The sequence below is a fragment of the Accipiter gentilis genome, chromosome 3 (assembly GCF_929443795.1).
Source record: "Accipiter gentilis chromosome 3, bAccGen1.1, whole genome shotgun sequence".
Classification (NCBI taxonomy): domain Eukaryota; kingdom Metazoa; phylum Chordata; class Aves; order Accipitriformes; family Accipitridae; genus Astur; species Astur gentilis.
Genome location: NC_064882.1, coordinates 15,876,265 through 15,901,479, shown reverse-complemented (window position 1 = coordinate 15,901,479; position 25,215 = coordinate 15,876,265). Strand labels below are relative to the sequence as shown.

The 25,215-nt window shown below is 34.2% G+C and overlaps 1 protein-coding gene across 1 annotated transcript in view; it reads left to right on the top strand.

Annotated features, from left to right (window-relative positions):
• Nucleotides 1-25,215, top strand: part of TUSC3 (tumor suppressor candidate 3) — a 135,800-nt gene that overhangs the window by 61,880 nt on the left and 48,705 nt on the right. The window contains exons 3-6 of the mRNA XM_049790928.1: nucleotides 443-560; nucleotides 2,974-3,114; nucleotides 3,702-3,842; nucleotides 13,631-13,720. Of these exons, the coding sequence (XP_049646885.1) occupies nucleotides 443-560; nucleotides 2,974-3,114; nucleotides 3,702-3,842; nucleotides 13,631-13,720 (490 nt within the window). The remainder of the gene's footprint in view (nucleotides 1-442; nucleotides 561-2,973; nucleotides 3,115-3,701; nucleotides 3,843-13,630; nucleotides 13,721-25,215) is intronic.

Below are 25,215 nucleotides of genomic sequence, written 5' to 3'. Positions count from 1 at the left end.
GATTACTACTGTCACATTTCTGTGTTGTTTTTCTACTAGTTTCAGAATTCCTTATGCACTGCTGTCTCCAGCAAGTAAATCCTGATATAGTACTCAAGGGCCATGTAAGCATCTGCTTCCATGGCTCTGTTAGCAGATTGCATGACGCTTGCCACTCAGGCCACTCCTGCTTTCTGAGACTTTTAAGTATGGAAAACATTACTTTTTGTTAACATCATCTTGGGATTTCTCTGGTATATTTTGACTTAACACATTTCTAATTTTGGAGAAGGCAAATTTGAAGCAAGGTGTTACATAACTAGCTGAAACTTTTTTTAATTGCTAGTATGGGTGTTGAGAATGATACTGCAAGTGTAATTCATCTAACAGCTGCAGCTGGTTACAGGATCTTTTTTGCCAGCAAATGCCACATGGATGTACATTTGTTTCTTTTCCTCAACAGGCAAGCTAATGAAGAATATCAAGTGCTGGCTAATTCATGGCGCTATTCATCTGCTTTTTCAAACAAACTGTTTTTCACAATAGTGGATTATGATGAAGGTGCAGATGTTTTTCAACAGGTAAATGTTGGATAGTGTAAAACATTCTTAATTTTTAAAACTACGTGTTGGTTTCCCAAATGATACAAGACATTATTTTCTGTACGTAGGTGTGTACCTCTGTGTTTTGTATGCAAATTCTTCCTGGTTAAAAACACCAGGCACTGCAGTTTCTATGAAATTAGCGAAGAGGGATTGTACCAGTAGCCACTTCTAGTATTTTCCAAGTGTAGTTTATAATGTTTGTTTATAGAATACATTATATGTATGCAATTTTTTTCAACCAATTATTAATGTCATTTTTTTAGAATTAAGTGCAATGGAACTAACATTTGCATTTAAAGATTTCCTTTATCTTTAGGGGAAAAAAGCTCTTAACTAAAACAGCCTTTAATTGCTCTTATGTAATACAATATTCTTCAACTCCAGTAATATTTGTATTAGTCTGGAAGTTCTTCAGGAAAAAGAGAAGAGACTGGTTTAGATTTTATATATTGGCTATGAAGAGTGGAAAATCAATTGTTGGAGAACAGTCTAAGACCCTGTCTTAAATGAGTAGTCAAGGCAAAACACATCCCTTGAAAATTACTACTAAATACTGACATGCTTTTCTCTGATATTTATCTGTTGATTGAAGCTAAAAATTCAGATTAAGAGGAGTGACAAGTTTTGAAGTTCTCTGTATTTTTAACCACCTTTTGGTGAAGTGAGTGACTTAAAATTTTCAGGGGAAAACTTTGATTTTTAAAATACTTAATTTAATAAGTTTAATTACTGTGTTTAGTAAATACTTTTGCTTCCAGTTGACATCTTAGAATGTATTGTGTAAAGAATAGTTATTAATGACTTAAGATTTTGCTTTAAAAATTTTAGTTCAAATAAGCTTTAAAATCATCTTCGATTATCCTACATGGTTACAATAATGCAAAGTGTGTTGTTTGATCTTGCCTGAAGCCAATCAATACATATTAGAATAGTCCAGTCCAACTTATTGCTGGTGTAAAAGGGCACAGATTCAGTTTATTTTCAGGTGGTATGCATTTAAAGTCATGTAGAAGACCAAATTAGATAAAATATATAAGTTTTTGACTGTCTTTGAGAAATACAGTGTTAAGAATAAGTGAAAATATGACTATTTTAAGGTGGATTTGGGGGAAATGTAGTTCTGACCTTAGGTTTATGTGTGCAAACAAGTTATGTAATACTGATGCCATAGCAAAAAAAAACCCAAAAGTAACATGACTTTGATTTTTCAGCTTTTACTCTGTCTGTAGAGAAATGTCAAAGCAGTTGCAGACCATCTGCCCCCAAACTCTATACAATGTCAGAAGTTTTCTGTATCTCAGAATGTTTCTGTATCCTATAAAATGTTTTATTAAACTATTTCAGAACATTTGTCTTGGCCTTTCTCAGAAAATTTTTTGTTTCCGAATCAGTTCACTAAAGAAGAGGGCTATTTTTTGCTTAGATGGAAAAATATTTTAATAGCTGGCAATTTCTATTGATAAATTCAGTTCTGTACTTGATTAAATGTGATGTTTTGGTAATGTGTTAAAACTCATCTTGCAGGAATGAAACAAACAAGTTTACTCTGCCTTTGTTACTTAAAGATCTCCATATTGCATTGTCTTTAAAGTATTTCCCCTGATTTTGTTTATTTTATTTATTTTCATTTTTTCAAGCGTTTTATTGCACCATTTCTGAGATGGACTGAATACGGAAGAATTTTATATAGTAAAATTATATTCTCCCATACCACCTTGCAAAGTTGAAGTCAAAATTTAAAGTGGCAAATGTAAATCTATTTGTTGGTCGCCTTTGAGTTTTTCGATATACTGTGAATAGATCCAGTGACATCAATGCATGGATTACCAGTCATGTAATTTCTAGGCCAAGTTATGTAATCTAAGCTAGTTATCTAGGCCTTTCTGGATTTAAAAAAGTCTTGTCATTAGTGGGTAGTCTGTCCTGAAGCCAGTGGAAGGCTAGAAGAATAGTTTAGTCTAGTTAACTTTGGACTGGTGAGAGCGAGGCAAGAGAAACAATGTCAAGCTATTTGAACGCTTTTTTTCCTCCCTTAGAATTATAACCTAATAAACTTTAAGAGATGGATGGGTGTAGGGTCTCTGTTTTACTAATTACAGGAAAGTTCTTACAGCATGTGAGAACTTTAAAGCATAAGATACTCTTACTCAGAAAAGCTTGTGGGTGAAATACCTTGAATAATTAAACATCCCAAAGAATCTACTGGAAGGAATATTCTGAGCACTCTTTTTGCAGGACTATACATAAAGATGTATAAAAAGAGAGTAATGTATGGAGGCAAATAATATTTTTCATCCTAATTAGACTTGTGTTGTCTTATACATAAAAGCTAAACATTTTTTAGGATAGAGTTACTAATTTTTTTCTGCTATGCTTCCTGGTTTTATAGCTGAATATGAACTCTGCTCCGACTTTCATGCATTTTCCTCCAAAAGGTAAACCCAAGAGAGCTGACACATTTGACCTGCAGAGAATCGGATTTGCAGCTGAGCAGCTAGCTAAATGGATAGCTGACAGAACAGATGTTCATGTAAGTCTTTCTACGATTTTAAAAGTTGAAGCCAAATGTATCTGTATTTGTAGTCTGAGACAGGCTGATGACAAATTCCATCTTTCCTTAATACCTTTTTTCCCTCAAGTGTAGTTTTTGGAACACACAAAAAAAAAAAAAGAAATGTAGTCATGGTACTTGTGGTAATTGCTGCAGTTTGCAGATTATATTCCATTTTTGTTGTGTTAAATTTTATGTAGTCTTATTCTGGATAAAAACAAGCAGTGGTATTGTGAAAACTAGTTGTTAATAAGTAAAAGGTGCTTTGCAAAACTATACACAAACCAGATCGATCCAAAGGTAGCTGCTTCTAATTCAGACACAACCTGCAAATCCCTTGAAGAAGTAATGTTTTGGAGTTGGACAGTTCAAAATGATGCTTAAAACATTTTTCATATTATGTGCTTATTGTAGGAAGTACTGTTTTTCTTATTTTCTCATTCCCCTTTAGGGATTAGTCTTTCTGACTCTGAAACAGGATTTCAGAAGCTCCCTGTTTGTTTATATGGAAGATGATCTGTATTATGCATTTATTTGCTATCTGTATTTGCATTTATCTTTTCCAGATTAGAGTGTTTAGGCCTCCTAACTATTCTGGTACAATTGCACTGGCTCTTCTGGTATCTCTTGTGGGTGGCTTGTTATATCTGCGAAGAAATAACTTAGAGTTCATCTACAACAAAACTGGCTGGGCCATGGCAGCTCTGGTATGCAGATTTTCCTTACTAATATGCTTTTATTAGTTTCTTATCTTAGCATCTGTGTCTTCTTTATTTGCATAGTAAATTAAAAACCATTGCATTAATACATTGTTCAGAATGGTACTATCAGACAAAGATTCGTAATCTAGATTTTGGGGCTAATTCTTATAAGCAGCGAGTATCAGTTACTATGAGTGATTCACTGAAAATTAGCAAATTCTCTGATAGTTAGCTGCAGATTTTTGTTTGAACTTTAGCAAGAAAATATTTCTAATAAAAAGTGTTACTAATGTTCACTGCTATCGTTCAACTTGCCCTTTTTCGTAAAATCAGTAATGTTATGATTGGTTTAGTATGGATATTAATGTCAGACTGTATCACTTCAGAGTAACGAAAGGTTAAGAAAAGTATGTTTGCAAGAAAATTATAAAAGAACTAAGAAACAAAGAAAAAGATGGAATTCTTTCCAAAACTGGTTTCAGTAGTACTGACCTTAACATTCCACTGTTAACCTAAATGAGAATAGGATGATCTTATAGGGTTAACTCTGAGGAAATTCTAAAACTAGCCAATACTCTGTTTGAAATATTAGTCAACTAAATAGTCAAGGTCGTAAATAATGAATTAAGGTTTAACATGCTTAATAGTGTATTGCAGTGTGTTTATTTATATCATAGTTTTCAAATAACTGAGTAGACTGATGAAAAATGTGGACTGTGCAGCATAGCTGTCTCAGTTTTAGATAGGAAATAGCATGCAAGTATGTTAGATGATGGTTAAGGTATATTAATAAGTACTCGTTACTCTGCCGTCATTGTGACTGACAGAAGAGGAAAACTCTGAGGAGCAGCATCTAAGGCTTAGTGTTCAGGGACATGGAGTCAGGAGCATGTTTGTTATCAACACTAGAATAGTGTCTAGGGTTATCAAGTCCAAGCCAACATTTTACAGCTTAATAGAGCTCCTTCCTTCTGTATTAGCAATATAGTAATTGAGAACAGTACTTTTTAAAAATGTGTCCATCTATTTTATACATCGTAAGCCAAGTTTTTCTTCTTTTTCCGTGTAAATGGTTATTTATTCACTTCACCATTTTAAAGACTTTTTTCTCAACTTGTGTCAATATGAATTAACCTTTCTTGAAAGCACATGGCTAGGATTGTAGATGGAATATGAGTTTACCTGTGCAGCAGCATACATATTTCTCATCTAGGCTCCCTTTCCCACAAAAACTTGGACCAGATGGTCTTTAGAGGTCCCTTCCAACCTGGGCTATTCTATGATTCTGTGTTACTTTAGCTCTGCTAGAAGAAGGTTACTGATATAACCTATAATCATTTTCACCTTTGCAAAGCCACGTTATATTGATGGTCTGCTGTTCTATTCCTCTTCAATGAAAAGATACCTTATTTTTTGACACTTTCAACTGATAGGCCCATTGGCAGCCTTTATTACATCTGTTCAAAGGTGAAGTTACCTACTACCTGTTGGGCTTTAATTAATTTTTATATCTAAATGATTAACAAGATCTTAAAGCAAGCTCTTTGTTCAGAGTTCCTTAATATTTGGCATTACTCTTGAATAATGGCAACTGATAATGCTCTCATGTGCTATCATAGCATTTCCTACTAGTGTACATGGCATACATTCTTTGTTTAAGCAGTTTGTTAATCTACACCATACATTGAAGAAGGAATAAAGAACAAGATTTCAAATAAACCACCTACAGGACTAGATTTCAAGTAGAATAGTGTTTCCTTTTGATCTAGACAGCCAGGGGCAGATTGTCTTCTTTCTTCCAGGATGTCATTTGGAACATCCTGAGCTCTAGCACAGAGTTTTGACAGTTTTCCAAAGTAAGTCTGTCATATTGAGTTCCATGTATTTTTCTAGATTACCAGTACTTTTCAATTATAATACTTTTTAAAGATACACTACCACCAGAAAGCTCAAATTTGATATGTATCAGTCTAACTTCTTTTTTTGACTCCTAACCTTTAGATGTCACCTGTGTAAAATGATAATTAGCTCACCAAAGTAGATGTTTGTGTCGAAAAGCATATAAAGATATGTAATCAGTGGTACTTCTGTTGTTTAACCATGCACTGTACCTCCGGAAACAGCAATTTTATTCCAATTTCATACCTCAGGGTTTCAGATCAGAAGTTTAATGTTTGAATGTTTTGAGGGATTGGTTTTTTTTTTGTCTTGCAGAAGTTAAAAATCAGTTTTTCAAATCAAGAATCATTCTATTACAATCTGTATTCAATAAATAGTTGAAGACATAATTAACTTCCTAAGTAAATTAAGAAAATTAACACATAATTGTTTCTTAAAATATTTGCTGCTCTCCTTAGCAGCAGCTGGACGTTTTCCATCTGAACGTAACTGCAAATTGCAATGTAGAAAACTTATAATCACAATCAACTGAACTCCTGTTGACAGGGTCAATGTCCAAATGTGACCAAACATTTGAAGAAATTCTATTAATGCCGATCATCCTGTTGATTGTATTGACAAGCAATAATGGAGTTAAAAAGAATTAAAATGGCATTAATGCCACTTATTGTTGTTGCTCATACTATTTCCTGTAAAATTCTGTTTACTTTAAAAACGAATAGCACTTAGAGGGTGTTTTAGAAAAAGGTCTTATAGCTGAAAGTATACAGCAATTAATCATGGTGTTGAGCCGATGCTTCCCTTTTTAAATCTTTACTGTTCTTTTGCCTTCACAATGTTGTCAAAGCCCCATACTGCAAAATGATGTTTTAGCAAAGATCGTGCAGTTACCAGAAGTCCTTTTGATTTTATTCAGATCTACATGGACATACAAGTCAATGTTCTAAGTTCTTTTTGGTGGAATCAGCAGGGACTGCAGATTGCAGGGTTTTGCACAGATGACCTCAGTTCTGTAAAATGACTAGAATATGTCAAGATCCATAGAAGAAAATGGACAATCAATAATATATTAATATATATTTTTATATATAACATTAATTATATATTAATATATTTCCATTCTAAGATATTGTGTAGTTATGATTCTTACATGGTCCTTTTTTCTACCAGTAAAACTTAGAGCTTCTTTTTTTCATAAAAGCTCATTAAAAGGAAAAATGGAGAAGATGGTGTCTAGTTAAGGGGAACGAGTCATGCCTAATAAAATGCTTTTATGAAGGGTATAAATAACTAATAAATACTTAATTTTAAAGAATTATATTCTTCATGAATATTTTTTCCTTTTTGAACTTTAAAAAATAAATTATACAGGGAAAGCTTGGCAAGATGCATAAAAACTACAGGAAGCCCATGTTTTTGACAGGAGTATTGCCAATTCTTTTGTTCCTTATTGGCAGTTCTTTTTACGGATGTTGCAGTACTGAGCACAGGAGCTTTCTTCTAAAAGGTGCAGTTTTGGGTTTTGATTGTTTTGGGGGAGGTGTACTGCTAGGTAGCCAGCATTAATTAACCATATGGAAAATAACATTTTTCATTTCAGCTGAAACTCTTTCATAGATATCGTGGAATTCAGTAACTGAAGACTGTGTCATTGCAAACAGTCGAGTCTCTTGTTTTCTTTTCCTCGTTTTTTTCAGAGCTTCTTAGTTTGTTTTGAAGAGCTTTTTTGCTCCCAAATGTTGGATATTTTTTTTAAATGAAAAATGGACAGTGCCTCTCTGCTTGATTGAATGATCTGTTCCTAAAAATTAGAAAAACAATTGCAGCATAAAGTGCCTCTGCTGTTTTTACTAGCAGGAGAACAGAGGAACCCAGAAATGTTGACTGAATTTTTATTTGATATCTCCATTGATACCAGAAAGTTGTCTCATAGCTAATATTTCCAGCACTGTTTTAGGAGAATATTTAGGAATGCAATTTTTAGTGATCCATCTAATGGTTTTGATAGACTTTCAGAAGCAAGACCAGAGCTTTCATGTCGCATGTTGATTCCAATGCCAGCTCACACAAGACTGTTGGATTGGTTTTGTCCTCAACATTAGACTGTGCAACAGCAATGCTATTAGCAGTTTCATCCCCTCATTGAAGCACTGCAGATTCTGGTAGTATCTTGTATGCCTTAGGCATTTTTACTTGCAACATTACCCAGAAGAGTTTTAGAATGGCAAACCAGGATGACTGAGTCACAGTACATAATATCCCAAAAGATGTCTTTTGAGATCACATCCAAAATTTATCCCCTAGATTATTTTAGACTTTAATTCAAATCCTACTGTTCATCTATGGATATTTTTCTCTCTGACATGCTAGCACAAAGATGAGGAAGGACTTCAGTCCTTAGATTTTTGCAGAGTCCTGTCCTTTCATACTGATAACAAGAAGCAATTCAGATTTTGTCAAGACTCTTCATTTCTTAAGCAGAGAGAATAGAAGGTCAGATGGTATAAACTGGGCAAATTTCTAACATTTTATATAAGGAATTGCTACATTTTAGACAACAGTACTGGTGCTGAGAGTTTATCTGTTCAGTTGGCCAGATTGTGGGCTACTGGGGGGCTTTTTAAAGCATTTTCTTTAGAAGGCTACCACTGGTTTTCTGCAGGTAATTTTCAGTTTTATTTTATGTGTATATTTCAGACTTGCTTGTATACTTGTGGAATCTGGAAAGCAAAGTCTGTGCTCAGATTAGAAGGCAGCTGCCTAGGAGTTGACTCTATTGGGCAGAATATGTCAAGTCACTTGAATGAGGAGACAAAGCATGTGTTTACTGTTGTCTTAACAGTTAATGGTTATGAGAAATGTGTTCTGTGCTGATACACTCCACAGTACCTACACCGTACAGTACATTCATCATCAGTTATTGCTCCAAAAGAGCTTGAAGGGTATCATGGCTACTAGTGGCTTCTTTACCCCCTTTTGGGAATGAGGATAAAAAAATAATGTGTTTTATTCAAAGATGCAGGTAGAAAAAGTCATGCTTCTCTACGTGAGTAGATAGACATCTCAAAAGAACAGCAGTAAATCCAGGTTATTAATTTCCTTTTCTTTCCATAGTTTGAGGTTTTAGAGATGCATGCTACCTTTTAAAGATACAGAAAAACATTTTCTTTGCTTGTGTTGTACTCCCTCTCCTTGAAATGTATATGTCTTATTAGAGATAGTAATAAGTAATGGATCGTTATTTAGAAATTGAGTACATATCTTGCAGTGCTGTAGCCTTTGTTGAGTACAAAAGCAAAATTAAACTGGATAGAAAGGATTACGTTTCTATAAAACAATAATTTTGAAATGGCTAAAACTTACGTAGAACAGCATAGAAATTAAGTACAGAACTGGCTGCCTATGTCTCCCCTTTTTTTGAAACTGTGCTTGAATTTAACTGTATTCATAAGTGAATCTAGAATGTCATTGTTTTTCTTATGTTACAAAGTATTTGCCATGTTCTGGGGTCTAAACTAGCAGAGAGAAATCCAATGATCTGCTTTGTATGGTATCTGCTCGTAGGAAGCTTCACTTCAAAAGGCATGCCAAATGGCTTTTTAAGTTTTGTTTAATAAACTGGGAGATAGTGTTAAACAAAACTTATGCCTTTGAGAATGTGATATATTAAACCCGAATCATGTTACAAATCTTGGACGACCAAGAACAGTCGAGAAATTCTGCCCATGTACCTGTAAAGTTGTGTCTTGCTAGCAATTCTGTGTCCTGGTGGGACTCCTGGTGCTTATTTACCTTGTGTCTGCTCTTGGGAGCCTTGTGGTACACACACCAGTGTGCCACGGGTGAGCTCAAAGCAGTTTCCCTCAGGGAAACTAAGGCTAAAGTCATGTGCTGTGAAGCTATCAAGAAAGCACCGCTTGCAAGTTGTTAACAAGGTCCTTGAGCAGTCCTGTCTACACATACAGCATACTCACCTAGGACTGGTAGTAGGGGTGAACTTCTTTGCTGCTAAAGATATCCTGCGGACATTTGGTCCTGGAATCATAATGTGTTGTAGCAAATCATTGTTCCTTCCCTTTCTATTCTACACCAGCCAATAACGTAGATCTACTCTGCTTTTATCATTTAAATGCAGAATAAGCTACCTAAATCTGGAAGTTCTTAAAATAGCTAAACCCTGAACTCCCCTGATAATTCAGGTGGCATTCAGCAGTTAAAGTGGTGTTGTTGCAGTGTGATAAGGAGAAAGAAGGGAGCAGGTGGATGAAAGGGGTGTCCGTGGTACTCCTCTCTGTAGAACTGCTGAATACAGACTCTACTCTGGATAAGTGGAGTTGAAAATCTTTCTAAGTGCTCAGAGAAGCGTGCCTTGGCTTGAATCTTCTCCTCTTCTCCCGTTTTCATCCTTTGTACTTTGACAAGATTCAAGAAAACTGCAGAAAAGGGCCATTCTTCTGCATATGAATTTTTCCATTAAAATAAATACAAATATAAACCTGTAAGGTAAATATGAAGACATTAATCACATGTTGCAAGTTGCTCATTCATAGGAATTAATTTGGTGAAGTTTTATCCTGGGAAACACCAAGTCACAGTAATGGTGAGTGAACTAGGTGTTTTGGGAATTCTGGATTCCAAAGCATGGGTTCCTATGAAAACTATGGGGTTTGGAATGGTAAGCATTGTGTATCTGTGTGATGTATCATAGATGCATGCATCGATGTATAAATGGACAAAAAATGGTGTGTATTTCAGGTGTATTTTACAAACAGTAGAAGTCTGTAGTTTCCAATGTTATTTTTACCTGGATGATTGTAATAGGAGAATATAGAACACAGCAAAATAAACTTGAATGTCAAGTGCTATCTGTAGCATACCAAATACTTGCTTAAAAGATATGGTGGAAATGCCCTCTTCTTAGGATACTTAAAATAGATGAAGAGTGAAAGAGGACAAGGGAGAAGCTGGAGAATGTTTTTTGGCTCCCCAAAAGGTCATTTTGAAATACACAGTAAAGAGGTGCATGGTGGAAGGAAATCATGGCAGGTCCAGGATGTGGTGTACTACATTAGTTTTCATGGTCATTAACAGTCTGAACTGGAAGAGTATGAAAGATGCCTTCTGGATAAACAACCATACTGATAACTCTTTCATTTTCAATAATATTAATAGTTGGAATTTGTTTCTCCCCACTATTGTGTCTCCTAGATATTTTTTGGTTAGATGTTACCGTGTTGTGAGACAGTGTATTTGTATTGGCAAACATTGAAGATCTTCAGGAATTTGAGAGATTTATCTGTTAGAAAGTATATGACTTGTATATAAACTGGGGTGGTTTTTTTATTTGTTCCATATGGAAGCTGATTTGGCCCTAGAGAATGTAAATTAAATACAGTAACTTAAGAATGAGTAAAATTACTTTCATAGAAAACTCTCTTTCAGAGCGCCACAGTTTGTGTACTCTACGCATCTGTTCTCTTTCAGTGTTCTACCTTTCAGCTAACTTTTGGCCTTTCAAAATATCTCTTTCATCTCACTTTTTTTACCCACATTTTCAGTTTCTACATATTTGTACTTTCACATAAGCTACTTCTTGTGTCATTCATCACCAAAATTGCAGTATAAATTTATCTTCTAAAACAATCTGAAAAGTATAGAAATAACTATGTTACCCTTTTCCAGTAATGGAAGCATATACTTTCTTCAGTTTTTTCATATTATTAATTAAAACATAATCCATTTGCTAGTAATCACCACCAGTATGCTTTCATCTGCCATATTAATTACTGTACTGTTACTTTCCAAATCCTGTTAAGAGGAAAATGAAACACACCTTATATTTAAAGCCAAGAATCTGTTCTTCATGTAATTGAAATCTTAACACTGCGACAAAGAATTATCATTAAGCTGGATCTGAAAATGTATTTTTTCATTATTTTCTTTTTCTTTCTATTACAAGGGCAAAAAGTCTCAGTAATAACAATACAATTAAAATTGTTATGCGAACACTTTCTAGTATCTTTCCCTTTCTCTGATGTCATGGTTACTCTTCTACTGTTTCTCTATGGTCTTGGGATCATTCATTGGCTTTGGTTTGGGGCAAGGGGGTGTTGTGGTGAGTTGTCAGCATGCCAGGTTCTTTGCTGGGAGGAGTATGATGCCACAGCTTTCTTCCTCCTTGCTCTAGGGTCCCCTTGGAGCTACTTTTACCCTTTGTGCTTCCTTCACTGATCTGCAACTACATTTTACATAAAAATTTACTGGGTAAATGGGGATTGTCTTGCATACATTGGATGCTTGTCCTTTATTCTCTTTGTTACCCCTAAAACTGGTTTTGACCAGCTCCCATGTCTGTGATTCTTTAATTCACCATTGGCATAATATTTATAGGATTAGGGTCTCCAATGTAATCCTGTGCCCCCTTTCTTATAATTCCATACTGGTACACTGCATCCTGTATTTCCAGTTTTGTTGTCTCTGCTGTCATCCCATGCCTATACTACATCAGTATGTGGGTCCTAATGATTTTGTCCTAGAGTAGAAAAAAAAAATTATTATGCCATACAAAGATAAGCACAAGTAATATAAACTAGGCATAGCCACCTGGTCTTTGGAAAAGACCAGGTTTCAGTTTCAGTTAAAGAGGTTAAACTTGTTTCAGTTAAAGAGGTTAAACTTGTTTCAGTTAAAGAGGTTAAAAAAAAAATAAAAAAAAATCCAGGAAAGCCAAGACAGATTTGGATAAAGCCTGACAAGATTCAGTCCTAAGGCCTTGCAAAGTTTGTTCAGTTCATATTGCTAGAGGTGTCAATGCTGCATTTAAGGGGTTAGAAAGCTACACTAGTTTACATTTAATTCACAAATGTGTTACTAAACATTCTTTAAAGAAAAACCTTTAAAGTGTTTTAGTAAACCCTGGTTTAGTTAACCATCATGGTGTGAATTTTTACATTCATAATCCATCTGCTTAAATCTCTGTGGCTATACTATGCTGGTGGGAATATTGATGTACAATAAAAATGAGCATATATGTAAAAACTGTACTTAAATTATCTTGGAGTTTTTGTAAGGATTATCTGTACTGATAAATCAGAAGACATACTTAGATGATCCAACTTTTCCATTTCTGGTTTTCTCATTTGGTAATCAAAAGATACTAGATTTTCCTCTTTAAGATAGTCATGATGACTCTTGCTATGACTGTGATGTTTGTCATGTAGATTCTGCAGTATGGCCTTCTACAAGAATGAATGTCTGTTTTTACAGTTGTCATACATCCCTAACCTAACTTCATACTTCTTTCCATAGGGTATTTCACTTTTCTACCAACTCAATCATTGTTATTTGTCATAGCTAAAATGAATCAGAGTCATATAGGACACACAATGAGAATTTAATAAAATGGGACAGACTTTTTTTTTTAATAATTGTATTTTGTTCTTATGGTTTTATATATCATTTCATACACCTGAAAGCAAACAGGTAAGCTAAATATTTGTATTGGATTATAGGCAGAAATAATTTCATGAAAGGTTTTATAAACCTTGAACACTAGTTTGCAGAATATTTGCAATGAACGCTTTCTACTGCTGTGAGTGCTTTTTGCGATATAGATGTGTAAATGTGGCAATTTCAAATGCACATAAAGACAGGATTATTTCAAGTGAGATTTTGAAAATCTCTGTCTTGAGCTAACTAATTTTCTAACAGAAGTCGTTAAGAATTTTATGACACCAACACGTGAAAACTCTATCCTAAAAATCAGATAGAGGTAGATACTGTATCTGGTTAGGTAAACAATTATGTATCTAAAACAAGCATCACCAGCAGAATGGTTTTCTATTCCATTCCTCCGGGTAAATAAATTAGTATATTGTTTCTCTATTTTTTTCTAGTGTGTCGTATTTGCTATGACATCTGGTCAGATGTGGAATCACATCCGTGGACCCCCGTATGCACATAAAAATCCTCAGAATGGACAAGTGGTGAGTTGATTGTTTTAATTTTATTTTGAGGGGAAGTATTATATAGACTGTCACTTCCTATAGTGAGTCTACAATTGCAAATAATTGCAGTTCTGTAGCACTGTATGACAATCTGTCAGAGTCTTAAGTCTCCAGTTGCAAGCAGAGTCTGTTTTGGAATTTCAGATGTTTAGAAGTGCCACCATCTTTAATTTGAGCAATGAAATGAGTAGCTATGTTTTAAAAAATTCTCTCTATCAGGCTCCCAGCTCTAGTGAATGTGTTATAAAATGTTCCATACCACACAATTTCCACTGCCCAAAGATAAATGAGTATTGTGTCTTTTTGCAGAAACCTACTTCCTCACAAAGTGAAAAGCAATTTGGTGTTTTCCTTTTTTTTTCAGGCTCCATTTACACAAACCCTTGAGGTTTGTAACCTCTTATCTTCCTGTTTCTTGAGCATTTTAGTTAGAAAAGGAGATGGCAAATATTTTCATGTGCTTTGTACCATTTTCCATCATGCCTGTAACTCTTCCATGGAACTTTACGGAATGCTTTTTCCTATACCTCTTTACTCCTTCAATTTAAATTCTTTATCAGCTTTACTAAGGAAGTTACCACTAGTTGAATACTGCCAAAATTACTGTTATATCCTGCTACCGCTGTCTTTGAAGGAATTCTTTTACTTGCTCCTTCCTGCTCACAAATTAGCAAACGTTCATCAGAGTTCAGAATGAGAAACTCTCTTTGCCTACTGTGAAAGTAAAGAGGAGCTTGGCTAGTTTCTACCGCTCTTTGTTGTTTACCACTTTTCAAGCAAGTTATTGGGATGGAATCCCCAAAACTGGCAGTGAACTTAGTCATCAGGAAACTTTTTCATAACTAGTGGCCTGTTGAGCTATTTTTAGCTTTGACCATCACTAGTTAAAGGAGACTGCTTTATGTCTTAAAGCAAAAAAGTTATTCGAAGCTCCCTTTGTGTCTTCTTAATTGGAGTAGCAAAAAAATGATGGTTTGAATGTGATTACTGATCTGCTTTTTATCAGGAATGTAGCATAAATTCATAAAATGACATGATTCCATCTGTCAACTTTGTTATGCAGAAGTAGAATTGATAATGTAATAAATATTCTCTGTAAAACACTGTGTTTATAAAAATTTAGAGTTTTTCATTACTGCCTTGCAGTATTAAATTTATGAGCCTTTCCTACGGAGTCACAGAAAGGAGAAATACTGCATAGAAAAAGCACCGTTTGTGACAAATTAGTTTTTATCATATCCAGTTTTATACATATTGCTCTTCTTAAAGATCTGTTTCTGAAGTATACCCTACATTAAATAACTTAAAAATATCCCTTTAATTGTTCCTGAATTTGTGCCATCTTGTCTCAGTTTTCAGAGTGTGAACTCATATCCTATGTGAGTGTCTGAAAAGCTAGGTTGGGAGTGTTAGCATACAAAACTAAATAATGAAAATAATGGTAAAGATGGTTTTAAGTTCTAGATACTACCCTACTATATTAGTCAACATACATACCTTTTCTGGTTTTGCTTCATTATGTGACTTCAGGTAAGTTATTTTGTGCCTCTGATTCACCTCTCTCCTTGTTCATATGTGTCAGTACTTTAATCTCCTTGGAGCTATGTCTGTGTCAGTAAGTAAAACAGATTCTAAGAATCAAAAAAATACAGGATCACCAAGTTCCTGATTTATTTAGGCTATCACTGACCAGTATAACTGTAACTTAAAGCTCTGATTTTTTACCAGTGTTAGAAGCTTAATAAGTAGTCTGTAAAACTTTACCTATTTTACATTGTGGATTTTTTTCAAATAACACTATTGAACATTTTCGTGTTTCATTTTTCTAGCACTTATCTGTGTTCCTGTGAATTTGAAGTCATAAAAGTGCTTATCTAATACTTCTGTGAGATTTATTCAACCATGATAATTCACTGTAACACTGTTCTGCATTAAGTCAGCAACTGCTGTCTTTACATCTGGATGAAATTTAACTCATGACTTTCTTTCCAATGTCTAGGATTTAGTACCAATTCCAAATTTGTATACCAATTTTGTGCAAGGATTATTTGTATGTAATACTCTGAAACTTTGTGAACAGTCTTACCGTCCTATATTCTTTCAGTCCTATGTTCTTTTTCTAAGAGAAGGCATAGAATAGTTCACCAAGCTTAATTGTTTTATTGTTAGGTTCAGATTTACTAATTCTTAGCTTTTCTTGTTTCATAGGAGTTAGTGGTTCAGTTCTGTACTAGCTGTCAAGCCTGATATGCCACCAGACTTTGAAAGTGATAATCTGTCTTCATAAACTGTTCCTTGCCTCAGATATCTCCTGTTACTTGCTTTGTTCTTGTCGTAATTTTAGATAACACTTCATTTCTTTTCCTTAAATTCCTATTTTTTCAAAAGATGAGAAGACGTTTCTTTGCTTTGCTTGAACAGCGCTATTTACTAGTGCCAGTATCTTGTACAAGTAACATTACCAGTTCTTAAAATTTTTGGCTTGTGCACTGCATTTATGATTCTTTGCTTGATTACCTAAACTACTTTAATTCTATGATTGTATTCTTTGAATGAAGCTTTCAAACCATAGTTTTGTAATTCTGTGTGGGTCTATTCTGTGAAGTTGATGTGCTCTTTTATTGAGGTTGTTGCAGTTACTTCCCCATGGCCGTCAGCTGATTTCAGGTTTTGGGTCCACATGAAAGCAGTATCAATTTTTATGTAGAAAGCTGAATCACAGAGTACCATTGTTCAATATTTCAGTTCTAGTTTAGGTTAATGAAACTGGTGCTAATCTTCTATCTTGACATATTCTTTATTTCTGTTATATTTCTCGAGTTCTCTGTCTTTTGCCTAATAATTTTGTTAGGCTTAGGCCCTTTCTGACTGACACTAAAATCTGTACCTATTTTACCAGGATTGAGAATAAAAATGAAACATCCCATTGGTGTCTGTGTATAAACAGTCTTGGGAGAGTTCTGATTTTTATTCAGAGCTTGATCTGTATAGAGCTGGTGGCAAGACAAGTAGAGAGATGGAGAAAGCAATTACACATTTTTGAGCCTCCTGCAGAGGTAGTTCTGTTGCTATTTAATTGACCAAATAGCAAAGAATTCACATTAGATTTTCATCAGTTTTTAATCAAATAGCAGCAATGGCTAAGAAAGCGTTTATGTATGTCTATCCAGGGATTAGCAGCCATTTTTTTGATTTGGATACAAATTTACAATTTTTATTGTACAGAATGCTCAAGACTGGATGTTTAAAATGGTTGAAAGTTTGCTATAAGTGAGAACAGGCAAAGGACAAGCTTGATCTAAAATATTGAATTAAGATGATTTCCAAAGTTCATAATTTTCTTTCCTTCTCTGAGAAGAAATTATTAGAAGTTGGAAAAGTTTTTGTGTGAAGAGGAAATACAATGTTTTTATTGTCAGATATTAGATGGTTTTCCTACATAAGCTGATGCTTTGTGAAATGGATAATGGTATTATTTGCCACTATATTCATTGGATATTTTTTTTCCATGTCTTATATTTTAAAAGCTTGTTAAAATTTTTTAAGCATAACACAAATTGTGTCCTTAGGAAGCAATTTATATCTGTTTAACAGATCTTTTAGATAGACCCCTTGAAATACCAGATCAAATATAAATATTTGTTCAGTTATGGAGTTTATTTAGCTTTTTTTTTTTTTTTTTTGTACTTACCTTTCAGAGTTTTATAACCCCCAATCTTCATTCAGGAACAGTCTTTAAAATACCACTTTTCAAATGGTCTTGCTGGTATGGGTATGTGGTAATCTGTATGTTTCTGAAGTTAAATGAAAAATATATTTGAGTTCTAGTATCATTTTTGCATTTGCCAATAGAAATTAAAGGTACTCTGTGTGGAAGATTTATACTTAGAATATCAAGATTCTTAATTCACATTAGTCCTCTACTGCTGAGGAGGACAAAATGTCATTTATTAAAGTATATTCTGTGTTTTCTGACATGACTTTTTCATATGAGTCTAATTAAAATAAATGGAGCTGTTTCTTGGAACAGTTTTAGAGAATAACTCTCCCTTTCAAGCTCAGTAAGTCACAGTAAATACATTGTCCTTTTGCCTTCTATCTATCTGGAAGCATGTTTGAAGTACAGTTTGCCGAGATTGTATTTGTAAATGCCTGACTTCTCTGAAAGTGGCCACGTTGCTTGGTAGCAGTTTCAGTGTATACAAATGTCACTTTACTGTGTGATATATTATTATATATTTGCTTTTGGACAAAAAAAAAAGTTAATACAGGTTATTATATCAGTATCTAACATAAAATATCCAGATTGATGTCACTTTTACCACAGCAATATTTTGGTGCGTCTGTCAACAGTAATCACAACCATAGTGCTATTGAAAATACTTCTTAATATTTTATTGGAATAGCTAATTATTTCTGTTAATATGCTTGACAGAAACAAGAAGTAGGTTATTTATGTTATGTTATTTAATGAAATAGCTTTCTTGTGGTTATCAAAGCAGTGAGTCTACTCAGAAGCTGCAACTAGTAAAGGGTTTCTCAAGCCTTTAATTTAAACTTCTGTCTTGATTTAGTCAAAAAACTTAACACTTGGCAGTGTAACATGTAGAAATAGTATAAAACAATCTTAGTTCTGTTAATAGATCAGCACATTAACAAATGGGCAACACCCATATCTCAACTAGTGTTGAGAAAACTATTAACCTCTGTAAGACATCTGTCCTAATTTTTGAGATTGCAAGGGTGATTGTAGCTGGCATTTCAATAACTTTCTGTATAACACGTTTCTACCTTGATATTAGAAAAGGGAAGCCTTACGCAATATTTTGTACCCTTTTTTGTTGTGGGAAGCAAAGGAGGTAGGAAAGTGGTCATGACAGAAGGGTTGCTGAGATGAGGCATTAGAACCTCTAGATTCTTCAGCATATATGCTGTAAAAGGCAACATAGTACCATTGTTTTGCAAGTACTGTAGTCTTGGCTGAGTAAAGATGGAACATGTTCCCATCAAGTAAAGCTGGATTTTAGACAAGTAATCAGGCAGCAAGTAGTCTGTCATGATAAAATCCAATAAAATAAAAAAAAGCGCTAGATTTTAATTGCTGCTTGTCACAACAGAAATCCAATTTTAATTGACTGATACCACTTTCAACTAACAAACACTCCTCCTCGCCACCTTTTGTTAAGTGTGGATGGGCTCCTAGAAACAATTTAGTTTCATTTGAAAGAACAACTGTTTTGTACAGAACAGCTCTTTTTATGTCAGAAGTCAGGGAGACCTCAAATACAAGAAGTTATGAAGTATTTGAAGATAGAATCATAATGCAATACAGAAAAATGTATGTTAAGACAGAAAAACAGAACGACATAAGGGAAAAACCTGTTCATGTTGTTCTGTTACTAGTAGAAAAAAAAGCCATTTTCTTAAACCTAGCTTGGGCGCCAAGAAGGAATTTAGTTCTTCTGTCTTCCTGGACTTTACTGGTTGTGTAGATGTTAAAAGGTAAGAGCCTTCTCTAATAAAATAATTTTGATTGGAAGGTACCTCTGAAGATCATCTAGTCCAGCTGCTTGCTCAAAGCTGGTCAGGTTGCTCAGGACTTTGTCTAAGCCAATTTTGAATGTCTCCATGGTTAGAGATTCCCCAGCTTGTTCCAGTGTTTGAGGATCCACATCATTCTTTTACTTTTACCTTTTAATTTATTTTTATCCTTTTTTTTTTTTAAATTTCTCTCAGGAACAGTCAAGGTAAATTTTATCCTTCTCTTAAGTAAAAGCTGATTTAGCTGAGTTCTTAAATAGGATTTAACACTGACGTTAATAAAATTAGACTTAGCCTAGCAGTATACCTTTTCAGAGCTCCCGACAGCATACTTTTTTGCTTAAGTGGCAGTAGTGCTCTTAAGATAGCACTACAATATCCACACTGGAAATGAGAAAACATTAAGCCTGGAGTAGTCAGACATATTTTTCTCTGTATAGATGTTGTTCTCTGAATAGAGCTGTGCAGACCTTCTTCCTGTAGCTATTAAACTACTTAAGCATGTCTGTTTTCTTCTGAAATCTTACAAGTTTTGAACAATTTTGAGAGATTGGGGAAGGGAGAAGAGAGGAAAGAACTCTACCATATTTTCCCTATTGCACAACACAGTCTTTCACTACTTCAGATGGATTATGTTGTGAATCTTTCATCTTCCCTGCAGAAAGATAATCTGTATTACAAAGGTGCAGGTGTTCCTTTTGCTGAAGTAAAATTTTAGCATTTGGGAATTGTCTTGTGAGTTACTAAACAAGTATCAAAATATTCTCTATCCTGCAGAGCCGTCTAGAGTTATAGACCTGGTGCATTGGAGAGCTCTTGCCTCTCCAAATAGTTTTGCTAGTAAGTTCTAATACTGTCATTTCAATGTAACAGATTAGATTTCTCTTATGCCTGTGAACAATGTCAAGAGAAGGAACATGCATTTGAGTGTGTTAATGTAAATGAAGCAGTGTACTTCAGGGAGTCCTTCATGGACTAATTCACCCATAATCTCTGGTTCAGAGAGATACCTTTTTATTGTGGTTATTCTTTTTTATGGTAGTTATTTTTTATTAAACATAAGGAACTTTTGATACTTTTTTAAAAAATCTACAAAGCAACAGTTATTTGCTACTTGATATTTTGAGCAATATAAAATGCTTTTTGTATGTTTTCATGGAAACAAAAATTATTCTGACATTGTTTTTTGCCTAGCTCTGGTGCCAACAATTAATTCCTTTCTTTGGCTAAGCTTTCATGTTTACTGGCTGTTCCTGGAAGAAGAAACAATACAAGACATAAGGACTAAATTAAAAGGTAAACTGAAAGGTTTTATTGTACATGCAGGTTGTTCTTCTGAGCCTCTAAAAAGCAGTAGGGTAATATTATACATCCCACCTTTTAGATATCAAATATTTCTCAGAGTTACTGGACATTAAATGGCAGGATATCTATTTTTGTTTGTTTTTCTGTTCTTTGAATCATTCATAATAATTTCTGGTTTTATTTCTTTATATATGTTAAGACACAGATCTTGTGGATAATACAGTGAGAGACAGGCACACATACCTGTTTTCATTATGTTTCCTTACATATTCTTTTGAAGCATTATGAGCATTCACAAGGTTAATGATGTTACCACTACTGTTCTTTGTACCTTTCATTTTGAGACTTAAAGTGCACTATTCTTGGGTGGGGGGCAGTCCCCACTGCCAAGCAGCATACTTACGTAAGAATTCAACAGAGTCTGAACCCAGGTAACTGAGGAACCGGTGTTGGTTTCAGATAGTGCGCTCAGATAGGCAAAACCTATTCCTATACTAAAATTAAAATAGAATAAACTGTTACCTGGGAAGATTATACATATAGGCATAATTGTGAGAGTAGGTGCTCTCGTAAAGGCAAGGATTGACTACTGGGTTCGCAGGGTTTTTGTTTGGTTTGGGGGGGTGTTGTTTGGTTTTTGGTTTGTTTGTTTGGGTTTTTTTCCCCAAGTCAGTGGTAAAATTACCACTGATTTTTATAACAGTAGACCTATTCAAAAAATTGTATCCAAGGAACATTTATGTATTCATTTTTCTTTCAGCACAGTAATGCTTTAGTAGCAGAAATTAATTTGGTCTAGCTTTAGAATAAACAATGAGAATCTTTAAAGAAGTGAAGGACCTTGTTTCCTGATTTTTTTTTTGCATTTCTCAGATTAATTTATACAGTTTATTTGTCTAATGTTCATTGGTTGGTATTGTACTTCTTTTTATTACAATGGTTGTAATTATAAAAGAATTGGAATGTATGTATATACATTCATCTTCTCAATACTCCTCATTACAATATATCTTGAAAATATAAAAAGCTATTTCAAAATTGTTGGAAGATTATACTCAATGAATCAATAATGCTTATGTCATCAGAAATGTCATACAACATGTATTATTAATATTAAAGCTTTCTGCTGTTCTGTTATGTCCAAAGGACAAATTCAAGTTAAACTATTGGGATTCTCTAGAATATACTCTAATGTGTGAACTGTAGTCTTTTGATTTAGGATTCTGGTGAAAAGTTCAAATCATTTAGTTATTTTTATATTAGTTCAATTAGATTTTTCTCATAAGGGTAACTTACGTGGCTGTTACATTATCAATGCTTATATGTAGAAGCAGACATTGCTAAGTCGATTGTCTTGCTGTGGCTATGTAAGTGGAAAGGAATCTTTATCAAAAAAAGTCACTGCAAATATTTGAAAGGGAATTACTGTTTTCCAGTTGCTCCATCTGTCTTCCTTGGAGGATGATGAGGAGAGAATTTAACTTCTACCCTGATTGCTGGTCAGGATTCAAACTCTCTTTATATCCACATTGTTGAGAAACAAGTTCACAAGAAGAGTGGATTTTGCACAAGCTTTTAAACAAAGAATTATTTTCATTTTGCACTACCCTTTAGACAAGCACACTCCTGTCTGCCACTTAAAAAGCCATTGCAGAACTGCCACAGGTATTGGTTAGAAAAGGTGGTCTAGAGCCCTTCTTAGAGTTTACTTCTGCATAACACAACTGAGATTGATCTGCTCTTTAAATGTTTCAAAAGCATCTTGCATCAAGCTAATATGTTGCACAGAAGTGGGTTGAGGAGCAGATTTCATGTACATCACATTTTCTTAGTATTCAGTACTTAAAGAATTAAGCTTCCATGTTATTAGAAATAGACTGTAGTTCTTTTGTACATGTTTGAACTGAAAAGAGGAGACATTTTTCACTGTTGCCCTTAAAAGCCTGTCACTAATATTTATATGAAAGCTGTTAAAGGCTGGAGCACTTTAATTTTAGGTACAGAGCAAATTAAAAAGAGTTATTTACTGAACATCTTGCAAATCTAGGTTTTGAGCAATAAACAAAAACATGAAATAACCTCCTTCACGTTCACAAGTCCTGAGGTCACTTAGCATAGCAGAATGCTCTATGTTAAAATAGCATTACCGTTTAGAAGAGGGAAGTTGTCTGCATTTACCAGCCCTTCACACTTCTAATATGGGTCAATGAAATGAAAGAAGAATTTGGTCTATGATTATTTTTTTTTTTTAATAATCACTGTTCTAAAAAACATTCCAAACAAAAAAATGTTCATGTGCCTTTTGTTCATCCATAATTCTGTAGTTCATATTAATCAGACTGAGTAATTCCTGTCAGATAAAGGAAGGTATTGTTCCATAGTCTTCTCTGTGGCTACATACCAGTCATAGAACTAAACTGAAAATTGTTTTTGGAATTATTGTTGTTTTATTTGCCTATAGACAGAGAACACTTCGATGAATGGTATAATGATTGAACAAACACCATGTGATCTTGTCCCGTGCTGTCATTTAAGATGTTATTAATGCTGGAAGTGGGGAAAATAAAGACATAGCTTGTCTTTAGAACACAAGTAGGTATACTGCCATTAAAATGCTTTCTGTGTAAAAAGAAAACTTTAAAATTGAGCTCTGGAAATGTGCAGAAATATTTGGGCATAGTAGTTCTCACAGTGTGGCACTAAAGAATTGGGGAGAGTTTTGTCAATGTTAGCTTCTTCACCTGAACGTGCATTTAACTAGAAGCATGTTACAGTAAGTGGAAGTAATGCAAGCGTTGGATCAGCTGCACAGTTTAAGAATGGATTTTAAGAATCGATTTAAGAACCAAATTGAATTAAATTCATGCTGTTAGCAATTTAATATCCCAATAATTGATCACTTTAATTATCTCTGGAAAATTCAGAACCACAAGGATATGATGTGAATGTGTATGCCACTTTAGGTAGTGCTCACAGAGGGACCATAGTGTGTTTGCCAATGTGATCTTTCCACTGTATCTCTCTCATCCCGTAAAAACACTATATTAAATTCAGGCCTACAAATATTTTGCAAACCTTGAATAACTGGAAAAATTAAAACAGTACATAGACTTTAATTTGTATTTCTTCTGGCTTTTTTCTCCTGTTCGTTTAATTTCCTGGTTCCCTAACCCTACTAAAATATTGGAAAGCTTCATTTACCGAAGAACAAACAACTGAATCCCCTCCAAACAAGCCTCTTTAAAGGTGAGGGAAAAATTCTAGAAACAGATTAGAGGGACATTCAAACCACTGTTACTCAGGATTATTTTCTGCATAAATTGAAGAACATACCTTCCAAAAAAGATAGCATATATACCACTGGGTAGAATGAATCTTGAAAATAGATAGCACACAACAGCAATTTGTAAACACACAACAGCAATTTGAAAAAGAAAAGGACAACTGGAAAAAAGACAAACCAGAAGAATCTTCCTGCAGAATCCTGGATTTTGCTGGTATAGGTGACTAGTACACATGTCTGCTGATATATATTTAAAGTCTTTAAAATGAGCCTCTTTTCAGTGGAACTTATTCCCTTTGAGAGTTAAAGAATACTGCAAGGTTGGGTTATTAACATAAGTATACTACCAAGTTAACAAGTTCAGTCCAAATGCATAATACTGGTTTGAGGGTTTTTTCCTTCTTCTTTGCCCCTTAATTTGTTTTTTTGTTGTTGGGTGGGGTTTTTTTTGCATTTGACCATCTACACCGTTTCATATAGCTCTGATCCAGCAAATAACTTTAATGCTTAATTCATAGTACACAGAGTACACAGTAGTGGGAGGGCCTTTGTACATTGTCCAGCCATGGGCAAGGGCATCTTATCAAAATCTTTTACTTTAAATAAGATTTTGCTCCCAGACTTGTTTTACAGTGCTGTTGTACCATCTTTTGTATTTAAATGAAACTTGTTTTAATTGTTGGGTGGGTTGCAGATGCGATACTTTGTACCTTGATTTTTTACTTCATTTTTTTAATAGGTAGATCACATTAATGAATCATATTCAGCCTGTACTTATATAGTGGATACTTTTTTTTCTAGCTGAGTTCTCTTCAGATAATGAGAACATAATCTGTGGAAATCATTCTGACTTTTGAAGTATCTAACCTTCATTTCTTCCTATGTAATGTCGTGGTGTTTTTTTTCTTTCATTCCTTTCTGGCATCAGCTGAATTCATTAGTACCTCTTTTTTCACTCAAGTCATCAACTTGAAACTTAATAAATTAGTCCCAAGATCTAGAGTTCCTTTATGTGTTTTTAAACAGCCTATTCTGTCTCCCATTGAACCAGTTATTCAACCTGCTTATAGCGTTTCTTCCAAACCCATTTTTCTCCAGCTTTACATGTTATAGAATGAATTGCCAAAGTCCAGATAAATAGTAGCACATTTTCTTTGTCAAGAGGATTAATTACCTTAAAAAGAGATTGTGCGTGATGAATCTGGTATCTATCTCTTTGGAATAAGTGTGCTGTATTTCCTCTCATTTTTCATGTTCCTTCATACGTTTAATTGTTCTTTATTTCAAAATTTATTCAGAAGCATTTCATGTTATTGAAATCTAACTTCCTTCCAGAATGCGTTTA